This window comes from Microtus pennsylvanicus, chromosome 1 (assembly GCF_037038515.1).
Source record: "Microtus pennsylvanicus isolate mMicPen1 chromosome 1, mMicPen1.hap1, whole genome shotgun sequence".
In the NCBI taxonomy this organism is placed as follows: Eukaryota; Metazoa; Chordata; class Mammalia; order Rodentia; family Cricetidae; genus Microtus; species Microtus pennsylvanicus.
Window position 1 is genome coordinate 24296881 of NC_134579.1, and position 20631 is coordinate 24317511.

The 20631-nt window shown below is 42.1% G+C and overlaps 1 protein-coding gene across 1 annotated transcript in view; it reads right to left on the reverse strand.

Annotated features, from left to right (window-relative positions):
• Positions 1–19521, reverse strand: part of Adamts5 (ADAM metallopeptidase with thrombospondin type 1 motif 5) — a 36931-nt gene extending 17410 nt beyond the window's left edge. Inside the window, exons 1-2 of the mRNA XM_075959260.1 lie at positions 17592–19521; positions 6764–6896 (exon numbers count right to left, since the gene is read on the reverse strand). Coding sequence (XP_075815375.1) covers positions 6764–6896; positions 17592–18689 — 1231 coding nt within the window. The 5' untranslated portion in view covers positions 18690–19521. The remainder of the gene's footprint in view (positions 1–6763; positions 6897–17591) is intronic.
• Positions 19522–20631: the final 1110 nt, after the last annotated feature.

The following is a 20631-nucleotide window of genomic DNA, read 5'->3' on the forward strand; positions in this document are numbered from 1 at the left end:
ACTGGCTGGAAGACTGAGGTTTAAAAACACTCCATCCTCCATGGAGAAAAGCTGTTTCTTGCCATGCTCTCTAGGGCTGCAGGAGTCATGACTCTAGAAGAACAGGGAAGCACCCCACAAACAGGTGGCCAGTTCCAGAGCAGCTAGACTCAGGGTACAGCGAGGGACACATGTGATTTTCCCTCCAGGGCTGGGCAGGAGTCAAAAAGGAAGAACAATGTGAAGGGTGTGGGATGTTCTTCAGGGAAGACGTGACACACTACTGAAAGTTGCAAACAGTAAGCGCAGTGTGTGTTTAAAGCCTGTGTCACCCGTCATGATGTGAAGACATTTAATGTCAGTCTGGAATTTGCCAGCATTATTGAGAACTGAATGATACATTACATACAAATGCCTGAAGTGCTTGCACAACAGGTGACGTAGTAGGGCAGTGCAAATCCAGAATCTAGGAAATTTAAACTCTGCCATCACAGATGACAGTCATGGCTTTCAAATAGCTGTGAAGGGAACACAAAATACATACCCATGGAAATGCAGACTTTTTTTTTTTTAAAAGACAGTTTGTAATTATCCTCGTCTGGCACTAAATTTAATCCAAAGCTAAGGATGACCTTGAACTTCTGATCCTCAGTCTCTGCCACCTGAAGGCTGGATCACAGGTAAGTTATCCCACTCTTGCTTTATCAAGCACTGGAGACGGAGCTCAGGACACCGTGAAGGCAAGAAGAGCTACACCAACTGCCACATCTCCAGCCGAGACACATTACGTTCAAGGGGACCGCTGGGTTGGCTGCTCATTCAACTCAGGTATTACTGGGCAGCACTGACCTCAGGAAGGAAACAGAGTGTTTTGCTAAACTTTGGTCTGCAAATTAAACAGAATTTCAAGTTCTTGTCTCCTGTTCCCAAACTAACCAATAGTCAAGGGAACACAGCACCACATCCTACAAAAATGTCCCAAGAAGCCCTGTAATGTGTTTACTTGGGAAAGTGCAGCTCAGAAAAGGCATCTGTTTCTTAATGAGGTCATGTTTTTCATTTACCTAATTTTCCAGCTGGGATTATGGAGGTGCAAGAAGGTCTGGCCAGGAGTTGAAAACTGAGTCAACAGCTCACAGGGGACAGAATCTAGAACCACCACAGAGAGGAATCATGACCTCCAATAGCTGTACGGGACATGCTCTTCCTAACATGGACATTTATATTGAGGTGATAACACTTGGAAACATCCCTTTAAGAAAACATTGTGTAAAAATGATCAATGTGGTATTGAGCATGTAACTTAGGAAGAGAAAAAAATTTACTCTTTTACCCTATGACGATCTCTTCGTTTAAATGAATTTTACACTAAACAATCTCCAAAACTCATTATGCAGTACTATTAAAATATTAGATTCTGGAACCAGAGGGCTGAATTTGAATCTGACCCTTGAACTATGCTAGTTATGAATATTACACAGGTCTAGAAATTTCTTTGAATGTTAACTTCCTCTTTTGTTGGGTGCTCCATTATAGTATTTACTTCTTGCTGTGCATGTGTGCTGTGTGTGCACATGTGTATGCTAGTATATGTGTGCCTGTGTGCACATGCCTGTGAAAGATTAGAGGAGAATTTGGCTCATGTTCTTCTGGCACAATTCACCTTAGATTTTTTCTTTGATACCTTGTCTGTAACTGGCCTGGAATGCTCCAAGTGGACCAATAAAATCCAGGGGTCTCTGCCTCACTAGTCCTGGGATTACAAGTATGTACAACAATGTCTGGTTTTGTTTCTGGTTTTACTTTAATGTGGATTATGGGCATTGAACTCATGTCTTTGTGTTTACAAGCATACACTTTACCAAGAAGCTAGCCCTCTGTTAGTATTTGCGATAAATTTTAATATTACTAAATACTTTGATTGAGAGGGAGAGAACAATCCCCTAATTTGAAAAGAGAAACAAACCACATATTATGACTGCAATTTACTTTTCAATGCCATGCTCAAGTAGCTGGTGTCAACCTATGTGGCAAAAAAATTAACAGGCCTGCCCTAGAGAAACATGGATTGGGCTAAAATTTATTTTTAAAGTCATAGTAAACATTAAATCTCGCAGTGCTTGAGACATGTAACCCATACCTATCCCTACCATTTATCCCCGGTCCAAGAAAGACATGTGAGGTGCTAATTCAAGTATGACAGCAAATATGCCAAGTCTGGTTGATTAAAGTGACAGGTCCGAAGATAAATAATAAGTCGAAGCCCGGCTTTTTTCTCACTTCACATCTCGCTTGCCTCGCCAACGGAACGTCTGATTCTGCGGACTTGCCTTTGGTCTACCAAGTGTTTGGGGGAAGCGGACATGCAGTTTCTTAAAACATAGGCTTGTTTAATCTAGCCATCTAGGGCAGAGTCACACACTGATCAGCACAACCAGGGCAGCCTCCAACCGCAGCACAATCCAGGCAGACCCCTGTTGTGTCTCAACCACTTCCTCAGTCTGGCTCTTCAAGCTGCCTAGTTTCAGCTTAGGAAACACATTGCGGTCTCTCTCTGTGGAGAAATTCACTTAGCACATTTTATAATTAACTACTATAACACAAACCCTTCGTGTGTTTGGAAATTATGAATTTCATTAATCGCAATAAAATCCTATTGTTCCCCTTAGTATATTAGAAGCTGGCTCAACATCAGTAAAATGGTTGTCTTTAATGACCATATGTGCAGCAGGTGAAATCTTTATTATTACAAGTCTATAATAAAAGCTTGACAACTTAAAAATATAAACTTAGAATGTAAACTTACATCAACTTGAAAACTTTCTGCCGTTCTCATTTGGATTGTAAAATAGCTGTAAACACGTTCCTGCCTTCACCCAAAGCACTTGGATGATTTGAAGCAACATTCTGAAATGCTCTAGCAATTGAGTCAGTATTTACTGTGCACAGCCTAGAAGGCAGAAGGCAATTAAAAACTGCCTATGGGTCTTGTCCATGTTAGTGAACATTGCTCTTGCAGAAGCCTGTAACCAGTGGTATTGGCATCAGGTAACTATGTAATTCAGCTTCTTGCACTTCATTGTTCATTTGATTTTGAGATTGAATGGATTAGCAGATGACAGGAGAGTCCCAGCTAACAGGTATAACAGGCAAGAATTTCTCAGAACTGGTAATCTAACCCATGCTGCTCCACGACCTGCGCTGTAGCATCACAAGGTTTCTATTGTTTGTGTTTTTTCTTTTTGAGACAGAGTCTCCCTATATGACCCAGGCTGGCTTGAAACTGACCCTTCTGTGTCAGCCTTTGCAGTGTTAATGGTGTCAGTGTGCCATCATGCCCACCATCCCCTTTTTTATCTTATGTGCTAATTTTCGACTTCAGAGTTTTTTTTTTTTTTTATGTAGACTATGTGAGGGGAAAACTTTTTGATTTCTTTGTGCATAAAAGGAACTGTACCCTGTATTTGAAACCACTATATACAGCAAAAGAAAGTGTACAACACTCTATGAAATCCTTTGTCAGTTAATAGAAGCTATTCTTAATCAAATACATTCCTTTATTTCCTATGAAAAAGACAATCTATGCTAGCATTCTGAATTTCTAGTTTATGTTTTCAGTGCAGGAGCACATTGACAGCATTTGTTTGGAAAGAAGGAAACTGCACATTTTGGAATGAGATTCAAGCAGATTCTAAATACTTGAAAGCCACAGCTTGAAAATGATATTTTTATAAATACATTGACTGTGTGTATAATTTCCACATCTTAAAAAGTAGCAAATATATAATAAAAGAGAAGGTAGGAAATATCTAAGATTAGAGCATAATTAAAATCTAGTCCATGATTAGCATAGGTTGAGCTGACAGTTCATGAAACAATTAAGAAATAAACACTTTGAACAGATTGGTGAGTTAAGATGTTTAGAGATGGTCATCCACAGAGATAAAGTCTTAGGTAGGATTATCACTTCTAAAACTTTAAAGCTCACATTGTATAACATATCCTCAGAATATTTAGGTAAAATTAAAATAGAATAAGAAAGCTATTAAAGTGAAATTAATAAGAGATTTTTTTATTAAAAAAGGAATAAAATCCATATTCTTTGGACCTTTGGACTTTAAATATCTCTTTAGGCCATTTGCAGTACAGAAAGAAAAACTAGGCAGACAATATTTAACTGGAAAATGAATCACAGAGAGTTATAATGAATTAAAAAGAGATAACTCAATCAAGAGATTAAAGGAGACATCAGGATGTAATGATATACAAAGACACAGGTTTGATGTAAACAGACTGCTTATTTATTCTCAGCTGCCCAGACCCGAATAATCACACAGAAACTATATTTATTACAACATTGCTTGACCTATTAGCTCAAGCTTCTAATTAACTAACTCTCACATCTTAAATAAACCCATTTCTATTTATCTATGTATTACCACTAGTCTGTGGCCTGCCGGTAAGTTCCTGGAGGCGTCTGTCTCCTTCGGCAGCTACATGGTGTCTCCTTGACTCCACCTACTCACTCTCTGTATTTTTGTTTAGACTTTCTATCTAGCTTTACTCTTCTGAGTTGTTGGCAGAAACAACTTTATTCACCAACCAATAAAGCAACACATATACAGAGGACATTCCACATCAGTTTGACTCTGCATATAAGCGCTCACTATGCTCCTACATTGTTCTTCTGTGCAATTATGCCTGTCCTTTTTTGCTTGGCTCCATGTCTCTCACTGCTTCATCAGCCTGTACAACTCAAAGGACTTGCTGAAGAATTTAGGAGGACTGGGAATGTGATTTAGACACTCTAGTCTAGGTGGTGTGGTATGAGAGTCAAAAGGAGCAATGAAGGTACTTTGGAGAAATATCAGCATTTCTCTTGTGGGGAAACCTGCCAATTCTGTCACTCTGTGTAAAGGAGAGGAGGGCAGAAAAAAGCAGTAGCCTTCCTTAAATAATGTGTGATTCACTATAGTTTATTATTGGTTGGCCATATAGGGACAACAGATACAAGGTGTCTAAATGACCTTGATGAATAGGATTTTGCAGGGAACTGAAAGTGACTGGGCTTCATCTCAGCACTTTGGATTACGTGAAAGATGCTCAAAATGTTTTGAAACGAATTAACATTAATAATGCTGTGGGAATGCTGTGTTCATCAAAGAGTTATATTTGATGCTAAGGAGACTGTCGGTACATCAATGTCAGATTCAGAACTTGAAATACAATAGTTGAAATGCAATTACTTAATTCTGGTCAACTGCTATAATCTTTGGATTTACAAAATTGTCCCTTTCACTAGTCATTATTCAGCTCTTCAAAGAAATGTGGTTAGTAAACACAGCTTACTAGGAAAGTGGGGTAGAAATTTTAATTTTCACTTAATAGTTATGACTGTAGCTTTAACAAGCTGAATCTTTTAAACAAAAATATTGAAAAAAAAATCTAAGTGCAATGATGACTGAATGATTCCTTGCACCACAAACAAAGATGCAAAGAGGTTATGCATAAATTAAGAAAGGGAATGAGATATTTAATTGATGTATGTGGATAGGAATGTAAGTGATACCCTGATGTGGGATTCCCGTGTGTATGCTATCAATATGTTTTATTACCATTGGTATTGAAGAAGCTGTTTTGGCCAATGGCAGGCAGGAAATCTGAACAGAGGTATAAAGAGAAAGTCGCCAGAGTCAGGGAGACAACCTGTAGCTGCTGAAGGAGAAAGATGCCAACTTCCAGCCAGAACTTTACCAGTAGGCCACAGCCTCGTGACGATACACAGATTAATAAAAATGGGTTAATTTAACAGTTAGCTAGAAATATGCCTCAGCTATTTGCCAAACAGTATTGTAATTAATATAGCTTCTGTGTTATTACTCGGGTTCTTACAAATTAGTAGTCCCTGCCTACAATACCCACTATCTACAATCCACCCGATTTAGTTCCTAAAACAATTCCATATAGAAGGTAGGGCTCTCCTTATATTTTAGAAATGAAGGCAGGTCTCAAAGAGTTTAATAATAGAATGATTTGACACATTGGGGAAATTACTTCAGTAAGAGACAAAGTTGTAAGTATCTGATTATAACATTTTTTCCTAAGTACTAAGTAAGTTTCTTGTACATCAGTTTATAAGCTTAGTGGTTAAAGTTTCTTATCCCAGGAATATAGATTAACTGTTTATCTCTGCCCTCAATTTACAGTTATAGGATTTAGAAATATTTGGTATACTAAGCAAACTGAATATGTGATATTATAAAGTAAACTATGCTGAGAGCCAGCTTGGATCCAGCTGCCTGGCTACTGGGAAGGAGACAGGAATATTTACCTCAAGCTGCTGGTTCTTTTTGAAAGGAACCTACTATTACCACCCAGGATGGCACAAAACATGTTAAATTTCTGTGCAAACTGATTATCCTTGGATGAGTCAACACTGTCCTGAATAACTTCTAAAAGGGACACTTCTGCATTCCATGGGCAACTGTGACAAATTCTGTCTAGGAGTCCTTTAGGGATGCTTAAAGAGAGAGAAAAAACTCTGCAGCAAGTTTCTCCTTAACGTTAAAATGGCACTGTCAAAAGGAAACATCTACTGTGCTGCTGACTTTGCCTTCCTTTTCCTGCATTAGTAAACCCTGAAAGTTCAAATATAAACAAATGTAATACCCAATGGTACATCTGAACCAGAAGGAATCTGGAATTAATTGCCAAGTATTTTGGGTCCTGTTGCAGCTGTTACAAGTGTTTGATTTGGCGAGGGAAGAGAAAAGACGCTGCGTACCAATTTCATGAGCCACAGTGAAAGCTGCATGGAGACCATCATCTTCAATCACAGCACAGCTGCGCTCCGGAGAACATATGGTCCCAACGTCTGCCATTCCCAGGGTGTCACATGAATGATGCCCACATAAATCCTGCCCGGGAGAAAGAAAGAAATCATTAAAATCAATTTGCATCCAGAAGGAGCCACCATGGACAGCCACTTGCTCACCCCAAATGGCAAGACTGGGATATGTTTATGGTGTCACCTGCTCAGTGTTGGAAGCCTTCCAAAGACAAATTCAAAGCAGAAACTCTTCTGAGCTACTCTGCAACCCAGAAGCACAGAAGAATAAAGAAATTCAACGACATTTTAGAAGATGTCATGATTACAGTTTGCCCATTACAGTTTAAACTTTAGAGCCTTAAAGCTGCAGTCCATACACAAATGCCAAGGGTTGCATGTGTTCAGCATAGCAAAGTCCAATATTCTCCCCTAAATTCAAGCTGAACTTCTTAGAAGAGAGGGCAAATAATTTGTTTTCTGTTTGAGTCCATCTATAACCACAGATTTGTGATAGAATATACATCACAGAGACATTTGTATTTATACATATATTTGTGTATATGCATACATTTAGTCATTTATACAAGAAACAAACTAAACTGAAATTTATGTGAATAACTTTATAGAAAGAAAAACCCTTATTTGTCCATTATTACTTGAAAGATCAGTTTCAAATTTCCCAATTGAATTGCAATTTCATATTATGTGTCTTCAGAAACCTATGTGGGGGTCACACACAGCTTTTTAAATCATTTTATGCTTATTTATTGTGTGTGTGAACATCTGTGTACTATAGTGCACATAAAGTTGCCAGAGGACAACTTGTGGGCATCAGGTTTCCTCTTCCATCATGTGAGCCCCGGAGATTAAACTCAGTTTGTCACAGTTGGCATCAAGCACTGTTACCCATTGAGACATTTTGCACATAGTTTTAGTACAGTGTGTCTCAACCTGATTGCACACAAGAAAACGTGTGATACAAGTATGTTGTGCAGGTAGACATGAGTGTATTCGTTTTATTTTTGAGAAGTGCCACAGCTTTTAAGAGATTTTCAGAAGCATAAATGGTCATTTATTAATTTTTAAAAAACATTTGAAGAACATCAACAGGACACTAAAGAAGTGAAGCCTGAAGAATATAATAGAAGGTAGAACTTTTGACATGTACCATGTCTAATAACATTCTCTTTAAGTGTTAAACTAAGTATTAAGTAGACATAAAGATTTCTTGTGGATACTTATGAATGTCATTAAACTCAACATATATATTTGCCAACCAAAAGAATAATATAGCATTCCTAAGTAAGCCATACATTAATAATTAACCCTGAAAAGAAATTTAAAATAATAGTTTCGAAAAGTATTGTTTCTATTATAGCTGTCATCTGTTCACAACGTGTATTCTACAGTAGGTATTCAACCATTTGAGTAATTAAACATTTTTCTAATTAAGATGAATAGTGAAATACAGTCAGACTCCATGAAATGCTCTCCATACATCTTTATTGTGCTGCCTGCTGGTAGGACCTAAGCTGCCTTCAGGCACCCAGGTGCAAGGTAGTGTTCCTACATGTCCAGTGTATAGACTCAGGCCCAAAGGCACTCCTCCTTTCTCTCCCTTTTGCTATATAGAAGTCCAACAAACGTGAGCAAGACTTAAAAGCTATACCCAATTCTCAAATCTATGTTTCTAGGTCTTTCTTGTGCTGTTGCTACCCAGTGGCCACAATGTTATTATAGTTCCAGATAATGAAAATCAGCTTCTTATCAGCCAGCAGGCTGTGAATTGCAGCCTCATGTCAACAACACTGCCCTAAATGTCCCCGGACATCTTTTCTTGTCATCCCATGCAATTCCAAATTACAGCAGCTAAGAACAAACAAGTCGTTTTAAAATATTGAAACTCAAATAGTCTTTTGCATAATAATTTCTATTTGGGAAAGCAATACAGTATAACACATTTTTAATCCTCTCTTTCATCATTTTAGCAATTTTAGGAGTAGAACCCCAGTCATAGTTAAATCCGTACACAGTAGGTTATTTTTTACATACACATATGTTTTAAACCAAGATTTATGTTTATAATCATAATTTGAAGTTGATTATCTCCAAATAGTAAAATCCAAGAATTGACTTCCACTCCTGTGTCACTAATCAGCTTGGAGCCAATGCAGAAGGAAATGGCCTTCCTGTCCCCGGTGGAGTGGAAACCGGAAGTCTATTATCTCTGTTTACTGCTAATCAATTGCTCATTAGAGGCCATCAGCCCTTCTTGTTTTTTTTTTGAATTGCATTAAATGCATTTGGCCTTTTGCCATGGAAATTGTGCATGTGACTAAATGATGAACAGAAGCACTTGCTATTTTATTAACCATACTGATTAAGCCCCTTGACGACATTGCCATGCCATTATACTTCAACAGCTGTAATTATAAAGTGGGAAACTTTCCATTTCTCTCACGTAATTTCAAACGTTTTAGTGCAGTTATGGTTTCACCCTAAGATGTACAAAGAACATAAGAGCATTGCGAGCCAATGTTTTCCTTAAGGTATGAAGACTATATATCAAACTATTAATATAGACCATTGCATCCATACCTTTTGTTTTCTGGTGACCCTTTACAACAGTTAGCCTTCAAGTTGATAGGATTTTTAAAATCCAGAGGAAGGGTAAGGATAGTACTGGGGTGATCACATATTAATGTATACACATTATAGCATATATAGTGACATGTCTTCTAAAATTGAAGGCAAGAGACACTAAAGCAGGCAGCTCAGCATCTATGAAAGAGGTAACTGAATTAAAAGAGTTGGCAAGTGGTTTTTCTGCTTCCTCAGCATCCATCACAGGGCAAACTATAGATTTGCTTTTCTGGCCCTAGTTATCTATGTAGGATCAATAACTTATTATTATTGGTTATTGAATGATACTGTGAAAGACTGAGTAAAATATAAGTGTTCTGAAAGTGTTAGGGGAGTTAACTGTGGTCCCATGGTGTGGTGTTAGCCAGGTTACAGGACGGAGACAGTGGACTTAACTTCAAGATATATCTGAGAGAGTCTTCAGGACCAAAAAGCTTCCATAAGGAAGTCATTAGGCCTGTTACTGTCGGAGGGACCGTGAATATGTGAATGTGGGGATCGTGTGACTTTTCATGCCATTCAGAAATACTAGTAGTGCCCCCACCAGATTTGTAGAGAGAGAGAAGTGGATGGGGAGGCAACAGAACATGCCACCTAGAACTTCAGTGCTCGGAGGGGAGCTTGGCAAACACCTGTGCTTAGTACCGGATGGGAAAAGAGGCCAAGCACTGAGAGGGCATCGCTATCCAAGAATGTCATAGGAGTGGAAGAATTTCCGGTCTTGATTGAGCGATTGTTTTTCCATGCAGTAAAAATATTCTGAGTTAAGGAATTGGAGGAAATATAAATTCTGATAAGGGCAGATACCTGCCCAAAGACAGCAGTAGCAGTCACTTAGGTCAAAAAAGAACACTTCATATAGTATTATCTACTTGTCAGGCCAGCAGTGAAGTTCGAAGCAAGGGTAAGACATCACAATGTTTGAGATGCCTGCTCATCTTTCCATACAATTCTACTGCAAAGAGACTAGTGTCAGAAGAATTAACACTAGGATCTATATTTTAATCACAAGTATCATACACACATATATACTGATATTTATACATATGGATTTGCCTTGCGGATTTTTCATCCCTGACTACTCTGTACTGACTGTGCACATTGGTGATTTCTGTATTACAGTCTCACACATGCATACAGAAGGCAAAGCTCAAATGCTGGTTCTTAGGAAGCATGTGAGGAAGGTAGCTTAGTGAGCTACCGACATGGAAGTGTGGCGAGGAAGCAAACTGACACGCTGTGATGAACAGGGAGTGGCGTGTACACAGAGGGGTGAATAGACCCTCCTTGAGGGAATCAGCACGGTTTCCACAGGATTGGGTATAATGTTCTGAGAAGGGCATCTTAGCAAGATAGGACTCAGGAAAGCAAGCTCTGACTTGGGAATGACATGACATGACATTTGCTGAGACTACAGTTCCAAGAGTTTGTAGTGGACTAACAGGGAGTCTGGAAGAACAATCTGAATGAAGAATTTTAAGAGCAGACATCACTCTGGTAAGTATGAGGTAAGGAGACAGGAGATGAAGAGAAACAGAAAACTGTGGACTGAGGGGAACAGGTGCTTGGACCAGTCCTTGATGATGGGAACCAGGCTATTAAAGATGGTGAATGTAAGGCTGATTTTTTCTGAGATTTCAAATCTACTTATAAGACACAATTTACAAACAATTTATGAATTTTGAGACAAACATTCTTCACATCATTCATGCACGGGCTCCAGCTACACCTATAATGGTATTAACTTAAAACATCTGAAATATAGACGAAGAAATTAAAGATCAGAAGAGGTAAGCATGTCAGTCTTTAGCTTCAGCACAGTGAAGTTGAATTTTAATTATAGCTAAACATTGCACTCCCTGTACTCCACAACATGACATTGTTAAATAACAATCCTATTCCTGACCTGAACATTATCTTTTACAATCACAATCTGCACTTAATCAAATGAATTTCTTTTCTTATTGCAAATAAAACAGCCATGGTGGTCTTCATGCATTAGGTATGTTGGTGAAGCTAAGCAATGAGAAGCATACAAAATACACAAAACACACTGTGAAAGATGTTCTAGAAAACAAGAGAGAGATAAGAAATGTTCTGATATAACTAGCTCCTCTCTCCCTCTTCCCTTACTCCTCTCTCTCTCTCTCTCTCTCTCTCTCTCTCTCTCTCACTCACACACACACACACACACACACACACACACACACACACACACGCGCACACACACACACACACACACACACACGAACAAAATCTCAGTCACAGTAACCGTCCTCTGTTTCTCATGCTTTTCATTATTCCTTCCTACCTGGACTAACACTGAAGATTTCATACTGATTCTTTTGCCACCTGAAATTTCCAAATCTATATGCTGTGATCAGTTAACTCCTTAGAGCATGGATCATATAAGATTAATTTTTTCTTCCATTTGATCACAGATTGTCACACACAACTCTACACAGTGTAGCCTGGACTTCTCTATGACCTATTCTGGCAACTACTTCCTGCACAGGTCCTTTGTATTTTGATCCTCAAACAATAAGCTGAAATATTCTAACTACCAGAAAATCTTAACTTACCCATATTTCTCTCTTTTTCATAAACCTTTCTTGTCCCACATCTTTCAATCCCTAAGACCACTGTGCCCACAAGAGTCAGTCAGCCAATCAGTAGCACTCCTCAGCTGTCTCCTCCACTAATGCTCTTTCCATTGATTTCCACTGCAATTAGTACACAGGATGAGATGCTGTAGCATGATGCTATGATCTGAGTGTATTGTCCCTAAATTCTTCAACCCAATTCCCAGTATTCCGGTGTTACCGTATTTGGAGAAAGGGTCTATAACTTCACAAGGATGGAACTCAGCTCTGATAATACAGGGTTCTTCATGACCTCTTTCCTTCCCTCTCCTTTCTTTCTGTTCCTATCCCTTCTGTCTTATTCCCCTGTCACACCTCCTCTTTTTGACAGACATAGGGAAATAGGAATGACAATGTAAACACAGGAAGAAGACAGACTCCTATAAACCAAGAAGAGATGTCTTATCAGAAGGTGTACCAGCACAATCTTTGATCTTGAACTTTCCAGTCTCCAGAACTGAGTGTGAATTTCTCTCTCTCTCTTTTTTTTGTTAAATCTGCCTCTCCTTTGGTATTTTGTTATTGTAGCACTAGCAAACCAATATCTGCAATATATGATTTTTCCCCAGTAATCTGTTTGTTACATTTATCTTTACTTCATCAATAATCATTCAAACCTTCTGTTCTCTGTCTTCTTACAACCCCTTTCTACACTTTACCAGCTCTTCACACTGCCTCTGGCCATTCATGGCATGCGGAAGCTTGGTGTGACTGCTGTTAACTCCTGGACATGTGTCTCACTAACACTGCCTTCTCCAGAACTGAGTTCTACAGCTTCATCTCTGCCTGTGTCATCTGACAGCCGTATCTACCAGAAGCTCTATGGGGTATATACCCATTCACATCAATGCTATATTTTCTGGAATAGAGTTTTTGGAAGTGGTGACTTTTTAAAACTTTGTATATCTGGCTATAAAGATCATTGTTGATTGGGTATTTGAATAAACCAATCACAATAGGTTTGAAGACCAACTGGCGGGACTTTGTCTTCAGATTACCTGTGTTTCTCTTCAAATGTATGTTTCTACTTGCAAAACAAAACAGCATAATAGCTGCTGATTGTTCAGTTGTTTAGGGATGAAATGGTTCATACTGTGGACAACAGTACTTAAGAAATGCTCAGAAACAGGAAGTTGAATCCAAATCAAATCAGTCCATCTATTGAAAACAATGCAATTATATGTTTATATAGAGACCTGGGTAGAGCCACCAAGGAAGAATAAGTGGTTTTCTTCTCTTTCTTGCCACAGACTTTGTTTATCCATGGTGAGAGTCTATTGGCTTTCCTGATATGAGTGATTTGTTCATACATCCTCTCTGCTTCTGATAAGCCTGCAGATGGCAAGCAGGTATTTTTGGTCTTGTTGCTTTGATCTCACAAACAGACTGTCTCTCCATAGCAAATGTGCATGCACATGCACAGCGCCTACTATGAGACAATCTAAGTCCTTTGTCTTGCTGTGATTATTGTTTTATGGCTCAAGTTTGTAAAAAAAAAACCTCATACCTTTTTCATGCATGATAAGCTAGAACTGTTTAATCCATGAGCACTCTCCCCATTTCTGGATTATTAAATCTTTTTTAGGTTGATTTGTAACTCCTGGATTATTAAATCTTTAAGGCTGGTCTGTAGCTGTAATTCTTTGACAATGGTCACTGTAAGCTCAGAGTGGTTTTGACTTAATTAGTTGGTCCAGTCAGCAAACCAATGGCAAAGAGTGCAACCCTCTCTCTCTTCCAAGGTATTTGTCTCCTAGTGTCCATTACTTGCCCACCCTCAGAAGGAAGCTCATAGTAGAGGGGAATGTTTGAATCCTGGATCAAGAATCCTAAGACAGGCATGGGAGAAGAGAGGGTCTAGGTGGCGCATAATAGCTCATTAAAGCATGCTTTAGCAACTAATGAAAATTAATAGGTCTCTGATTGCAATTTCTTAGTCTGTTCACATGCAACCCAATATATTTAGTTTATGCAGTAGTAAAGACTTCCTTGTTGCTGGTCTTTGTAAAGAAAGATGTGAAATAATTTCTGATTTCGACATCAATCAGAAAGATGTCTTTTTCAAGAGGAGTGAATGGTCTGGACAATAAACTCACAATTGTCTTTAAAAATTCATTGTATAATAAGGGAGGAAATCAAAATTAGAAGAGGACTCTGGGAAGCAAAGAGTAAACCCCTGGGGGCTGGATTTCTAATGTTTGGTGGCAGAAATAGTGTGAATTCCAGCAGAAATTCTATTCACAATGGAAGTGACTTTGTGCCAGAAAAATAATGGGTGTTGTTTCTATAATTAGAACATTACTGAAGGCCAGGGCATAGCCGGGGCAGTGAAGTGTGCTACCGTGATAGCTGAATTATTAACACTCTTCTGCCGACTGCTAGACACAATGTTCAAGGTGTTACTGGCTAGTAAACAGGAGTGGAAAGCCCTTCCTCACACATTTGCTTCACGCCTGAAAAACAAGCAATTTAGCAGAAGACATCTGGACACAAAATTTGAACAGAACTCTGAGCCCATCAAAACATGGATTTGATGGCTGAGCGTCTGGCTGCTAAGCAACACACATCTTACACTCAAAACAGAGTTGTAAAAATGGAATCCGGGTGCCAACTCTGGGTATTTCTCATTGAAGAGAAATAGCTATGGGAGTTATTTCTTTCATATGGGCCAGCCTGAAAATACCTGACTTCCCCTGGATGGTGGAGTCTTGGTCGTCTCTCTTTTAGACTTCTTTTTTTCCAGTTTTTGAAGCATTAGGTAGAGTTTAACTTTGCATGTTGAGTACTTTTAAGTGAGTATTACCCAGCATTGAAATGCTTTCACTGGCCTCCTAATAGTTCTCTTTTAAATTAGAATAATAGATTCATATTATCAATGCTTTTCAAAGATTTAATTCTTGTGAAGTTAGATGAATATATTAGAGATCAACCACAAGCCAAATGGCATTTGCTGTATTTAAGTATGCTTCTGCTTAGCAAGGAAGTCAGAGAGGGCGCCACTGAAGTATGTCCCATGTGAAAACCATCTTGGCGAATCTAGTAACTTTTAGTAAAGCTAAGTTAGGGCTGGCTCAGGTGGGTAAAGACACTGTCACAGAGTCTGAGAACCTGAGCTTGATCCCTGGGACCCACATGGTAGAGGAAAAAAACTAATTCCCAGAAGTTGTCCTTTTTGATGCTTGCCTACATGCTCTGGCACATGACCTCCTCCATCAATAGAATGTAATTAAGAATGTTTAGATTAAAAACAACTTGGAGAATTAATTTATTTCTGCATTGCTTTTGTCTAGGTAAACTATAGTGATGCATTTTCCAGATCGGAAAAAGGTGACTGTCAGTTACCCAAGTGAAAAATAAGCCTCAAAAAAGCAATAGACACCACTTGGAATCACAGGCTGGTTCCCTTTCAGTTGGGAAATAACTGGGAAAAAAATGTGGAAGGGGCTAAAGAGTGAGAGGCCTTCAGTTTGATTTTAGAATTATGAACTACACTTTTGTATTAAAGCCGAGAGAAAATTATTACGATGATTGGCAGTACATGCCTTTTGGTGTGGTCTGCCTACAAAAGTATTTTTTCCTCTTTCTTTAGGGAACCTCCTTCCACAAACCGTCCCAAGCCTCCTTCTTGGCAAGCACTCATGACATAGCAACACCAGGAAACAGAGACGTGGAAAGTTGCTTATGAAAAAAATAAAAAAGAAGAAGACTTGGAAACCAAGAGAAAGGGATAGTTTTACAGCAGAATTTCACAGGGCAGCCTACAAAATGAATGTTCTGCCATTTCAAAGACGAGCCATGAGGAGAGGATTTAAGGGACGCTTTCCGGAGCATCTCTCAATGACATGAAAGGTTTTCTGTTGCACACAAGACTGTGATGCCCACTTCTCCCTAAATGCTGCCTTTGGTGGCTTTGTTTGCATGTGGGTTACATTTATGTCCACCCCATGAACCACAAGTTTTTCTCTCTTCTGAATTTATTAACGTCATTTCCTTTATACCATGGTTCCCTTAGTAAAAATAGAAAATTAAGTAACAATAAAATGTAGTACCCTAAATCCTTTACAGTGTGCCATTGAACTTCCTACCCTTGCTCTTTTCCTATAATTTGCAATTTTGCATTTGTAGTTACCTCATTTGTTCTGGATGGATCTCATATATCTAGTATGAGTTTTAAACACCAGTACCTTCCAGGTATAGAAGAGGCCCACATTAGGCAGGGGACTGTATTTTGGCAATGGGCCAGGCTTAAATCACAGACTCAAAACACATCAAAATGCTAGGAATAAGGAGGATAGTGGACTACTCATCCTAAGTTGACTTTTGTGACTTTTGGGTGTCTGATGGCCATGACAATTATGCGTACACTGAAGCTGTCATCATAATGCACACACACACGCACATATGCACACACACACACAATACAAGTGGATCAGTTGGGAAGAAGAGTGTCAACAGGGATGGGAGGAAATAAGATAAGGGTAATGGAGGGAAATGCTGGCAACCAAGACGGCTTTGTGGATGTGAACACGGGCTCAGCTCATAACTGCCAGCAAGACCCGACTTTGTGTCTGACATGTCACACTAACGTGGTGGTCTGGTAACTGTGTAAATAGATTTGTTCCTCCCAGAATGTCTGGGTTTATAATGACCCATCTCTTTCCTTCCCTTTAACCATGTTCCTTAACGTGGGGGAAGTCCTTGGAAAACATTCTTTCCCCACATCCTGAAGCTCTGCCCAGACCTTCAGAAACATTCATCCGAAACCCAAACCTTCCAACTGGATTTGACCCTTGTTTGGCAGCTGGGTTGGAGGGTGGTACTTGGGATGTGCTAGGAGAAGGCCTTGCTCAGGGACCTTCGGGGTTGTCCTCTCAGCTGATTGGACTTCTGCATCCTGCTGGCCCTCCCACATTCCTTCCCTCTCAGCAACTCAGATTCCAAGGTGGACACGTCAGAAGCCCATTTGGAAGCCACATTAGAAAAGGAGTCCTTTGGAAAGGGCTAGTGTTGCATGCAGAAGGGTTCGCATAAGGACATTTACAAGGGAGGTCATCAATCAGATAAAAGCGACTGCCAACTTTCAAGTCTTTCCCATTAAGTTGCACAAAGCAGCATTTTTGTCTTCACTGGGAAGCAGAAAACACGATTTCAAAGGCAACTTTACTTTCCCCCTTTCCCATTTAACTGTTCACCTTCCTCAAGCACAAACATGCCTTCTTATCATGCTTGTACACCATGCTGTTGTGTCTGACGGGATGGCATCCAGCTTTGTTGAATGTTGCTCTCCTAAAACAGGTCCCCTCACTAAAAGCAGGATGCACTACAGAGGCTGATTGGACACCTGCGTGGTGCTGGAGGCTGAGTTTCCTACAGGTGCAGTTAAGCAAATCTACAGTGAGTGGCAGGTAGTTTGTTGCGGAAAGAGAGCCACCCGCGAGACCATCCCGTCCACCTGCGCCTCCGTATCCCGGAGCTGGGCACCCACCCGCTGCACCTACCTCTCTGGTGAACAGGATAGCTGCGTCGTAGTGCTCCTCATGGTCATCGCCTAGCTGATTGTGCTGGTGCTGCCACTTGCAAAAGTTCTTGAGGGTCGTGGCGGCATTCTTGCTCACCTCCAGACTCTTGTCCTTGTCGGCCAGCACCACCACCTTCACCACGGCCAGGCGGATGTGGTTCTCGATGCTAGCATGACTGTACAGCCTATTGGCGATGGAAGCTAGGGTCAGCAGGTAATGTTGCAGGCCCCGGCCATACATCCTCGCCATGGAGGAGTCAGCCACCAAAAGGAGCTCCACCTGGCGGGCCCTAGAGATGGAACGGCGCCTCCGCCTCCACCAAGTCTGAGGAACTGCATCTTCAGCGGGTGAGAAAGTTGACTGGTCTAGGAGCTGCGGGGCCAGAGCTGTGCGTCGCCTAGAACTACTGTGCACCGAGGGGCGCTCTTGAGGCCTAAGTGGGGACGCGGGAGTCTCACAGCTGGCGCGTGGTGGCAGGGCTTCGAAGCTGAAGCCCTCGCGGGTGTAGATGTGCAGGACGCGTGAAGACCCATCCCCGTACACTCGTCTGGCCTCCGCCTCTGCCCAGGAACGCAGGAGCGGCTTCAAAGTGTAGCGAGCGTGCTTGACCGCGAAGAAGCCGTCGAGACCTCCGCAGAGGTCAAAGACAGCTAGGGATCTAGGGCTGCCATCCACGGTGCCCCGGTAGAAGCAGTGACCCCGGTGGCTAGATGATGCACTAAGTCCACCTCCTGCAGTAAGGATGCCACCAGCGGTGCCCACTGAGTCATCCCTCTCCAGATCCAGCAGGAACCTCCGGCCGCCCACATAGACAAAGTAGCCCACCTTGCCACCTCCAGAGTAGAGCTGGTCTATATTCTGCACCAGCCCGCTGCTCCTGCGCTGCCTGGCCAGCAGGTTCAGATGGTCCAGCTCCTGCATCTCCTCCCCCTGCGGCTGGCTCGACTGGGCTGCAGCTGCCGCAGCCCGAGGCTGCCTTGTTTTATCCTGGGCAGGTGCCGTGGTGGGGCTGTCAGCGGTCAGGGACAGGCAGGAGGCGCACAGCAGCAGCAGCAGGGACGCCCACTGGAGCCGCATAGTGCGCTGCCCGCCGGGAGGGGCTGCGCGCTTGGGTCTAGCTGGATGTTTGCTATTTGCTATGGAAGTTTCAGGGGCGGGGGTGGGGGACTCACTCTCCCACCCACCTACCCAAACACTCTACACACTCGCGTGCAAAGTTGGGTCAAGTGTCCAGGGAAGGGTAGAGGGAACCCGCAGCAGACCGCCAGCCTGTCCTGGCCGCCGTGCCAGCGTGCGAACTTTTTCTTTGTTGGTTTGGAAAATGTTTGGAATTGTGCTCCAAGAGACGGAGAAAGAAAAATAAAAAGGGGGAGGGGAGGGGGAGCAAAAAGCAAAAGCCAGGCTGTGGAGAGCTACCAAATATGAAAAAGGAGAGAAGACTAATGCAGACAAGATCGTTGCACAAACCGACCAAAACAAATGAGAAAAAAGAGTAAGGAGGGCGACCGCACTCCCCGGCCGCAACTAGTTCGCGCCGGCTCCCGCCCCCTCGAAGCCTAAGGCTCGCCGGCTGCGGAGGAGCTTCCAAGCCCCGATCCACTTCCTTTCGTATTCGGTGGGCTTCCTCGGCTCTGCTGGAACCCGAAGGTAGAGGGGAAAGAGACGGAAAGGAAAAAAAATAAAAAAATTAAAAAAATCCTAAAATGCTTAAAATCAAAAGGCAGGAGGCGGCCTGCGGCGAGCCAGCCAGGCGGGGCGTCCGGGACCCTTCCACTACCGCGTCCTCCCGCCCGTGGTCATCCCCAGTCGGCTGCTGCGGGCGCGGAGAGCGGCTCCAACACTGTGAAGATGCGAGGAGGTGGGACAATGAATTTATAGCGGCGTGCCATCCTGCAATGGCAATTTCAACAATTCGTCACTGCACGCTGCCTCTTAAAGGGAGAGCTTCCCCCACCACTCCCACCCTTCCCGGTCCGCGCCTAATCCTAGGGGAGGGCGCAGGGAGTGGAGGAGGGTGATCGAGGAAAGGGAGACCGGGAAGGAGGAAGGGACCAGGACCTGGCAAGGTAGAAGAAGGGACAAAGGAGGTAGAGAGAGGGAGGGAGGGAGAAAAAAGTATTTGAGCAGGAAAACAGGAAATTTCCTTGGCCTCATTTAAAGCCACAGCAACTCTGGGTCCGTGTGATATTTCACAACCAATCGGAGTTGGCTAACCTCGGCTTACCTCATCTCCTGAAAGGGTGTTTTGGTGTTTTAAAAAGTCTCTCCCTGCCTCCTTCCCCTTGCTGTGGGATATGAAGTTCTTGCGTCCTTTTGCGGACTGGTGCGCTCTGGTCTTGCAGACCTGGCAACTCCATCCACTGGCCAAGGCTTCCAGCCGCCGGTGCATTCCCAAGTCCCGCTCTCTTTCCCCAGGCTCCCTCCAGCCGTTCCCGGTAGCTGATTTCTAAACTTCTCAACTCCTAGTTTGTTCAAGCTCCAACACTTGCTGACTTCGGGCTATGGGTGACTAACTTCTCCCGGCCACCAACTGAGCAGCAGCGGACGCTTCCTGGCGCGTCGCTGGGCAGGCAGTGTTGCGGTGACCCCGACAGGGCCGGCTGCGGCCTGGGAAGTCCTTGGCTTTGTGTATAAATGGCGCAGCTTTCTCCAGCGCAGAGTTGGTCAGTGCCCACAACTTGTCAGCTATTCCAGCCACTGGAACTTTTGGGGCTGTAGAATGTCGGGGTGGGAAAGGGTTAACTGGTGAAAGCAATTCTGCACACACACCCCCCCACCAGACTTTGAAATTTTGTGCTCAGACTTTCCTGTCTATGTCTTAAAAGGTAATTAAATGGCAAACGCGCCTTTGTTTACTTGCTAGGTCTCCCCTAAGTCAGCCACTCCTGGCCAGCTCCCCCCTCCCCTGCCCAGTTTCAAAAGCTCCTACTAGGATGAAAGAATGTTTTAGGGGAGGAAGGTTGTGGTCATTAGTAGGCAGGTGGCATGATCCCTGCTACTCAGTTTCTCCATTCTTTGT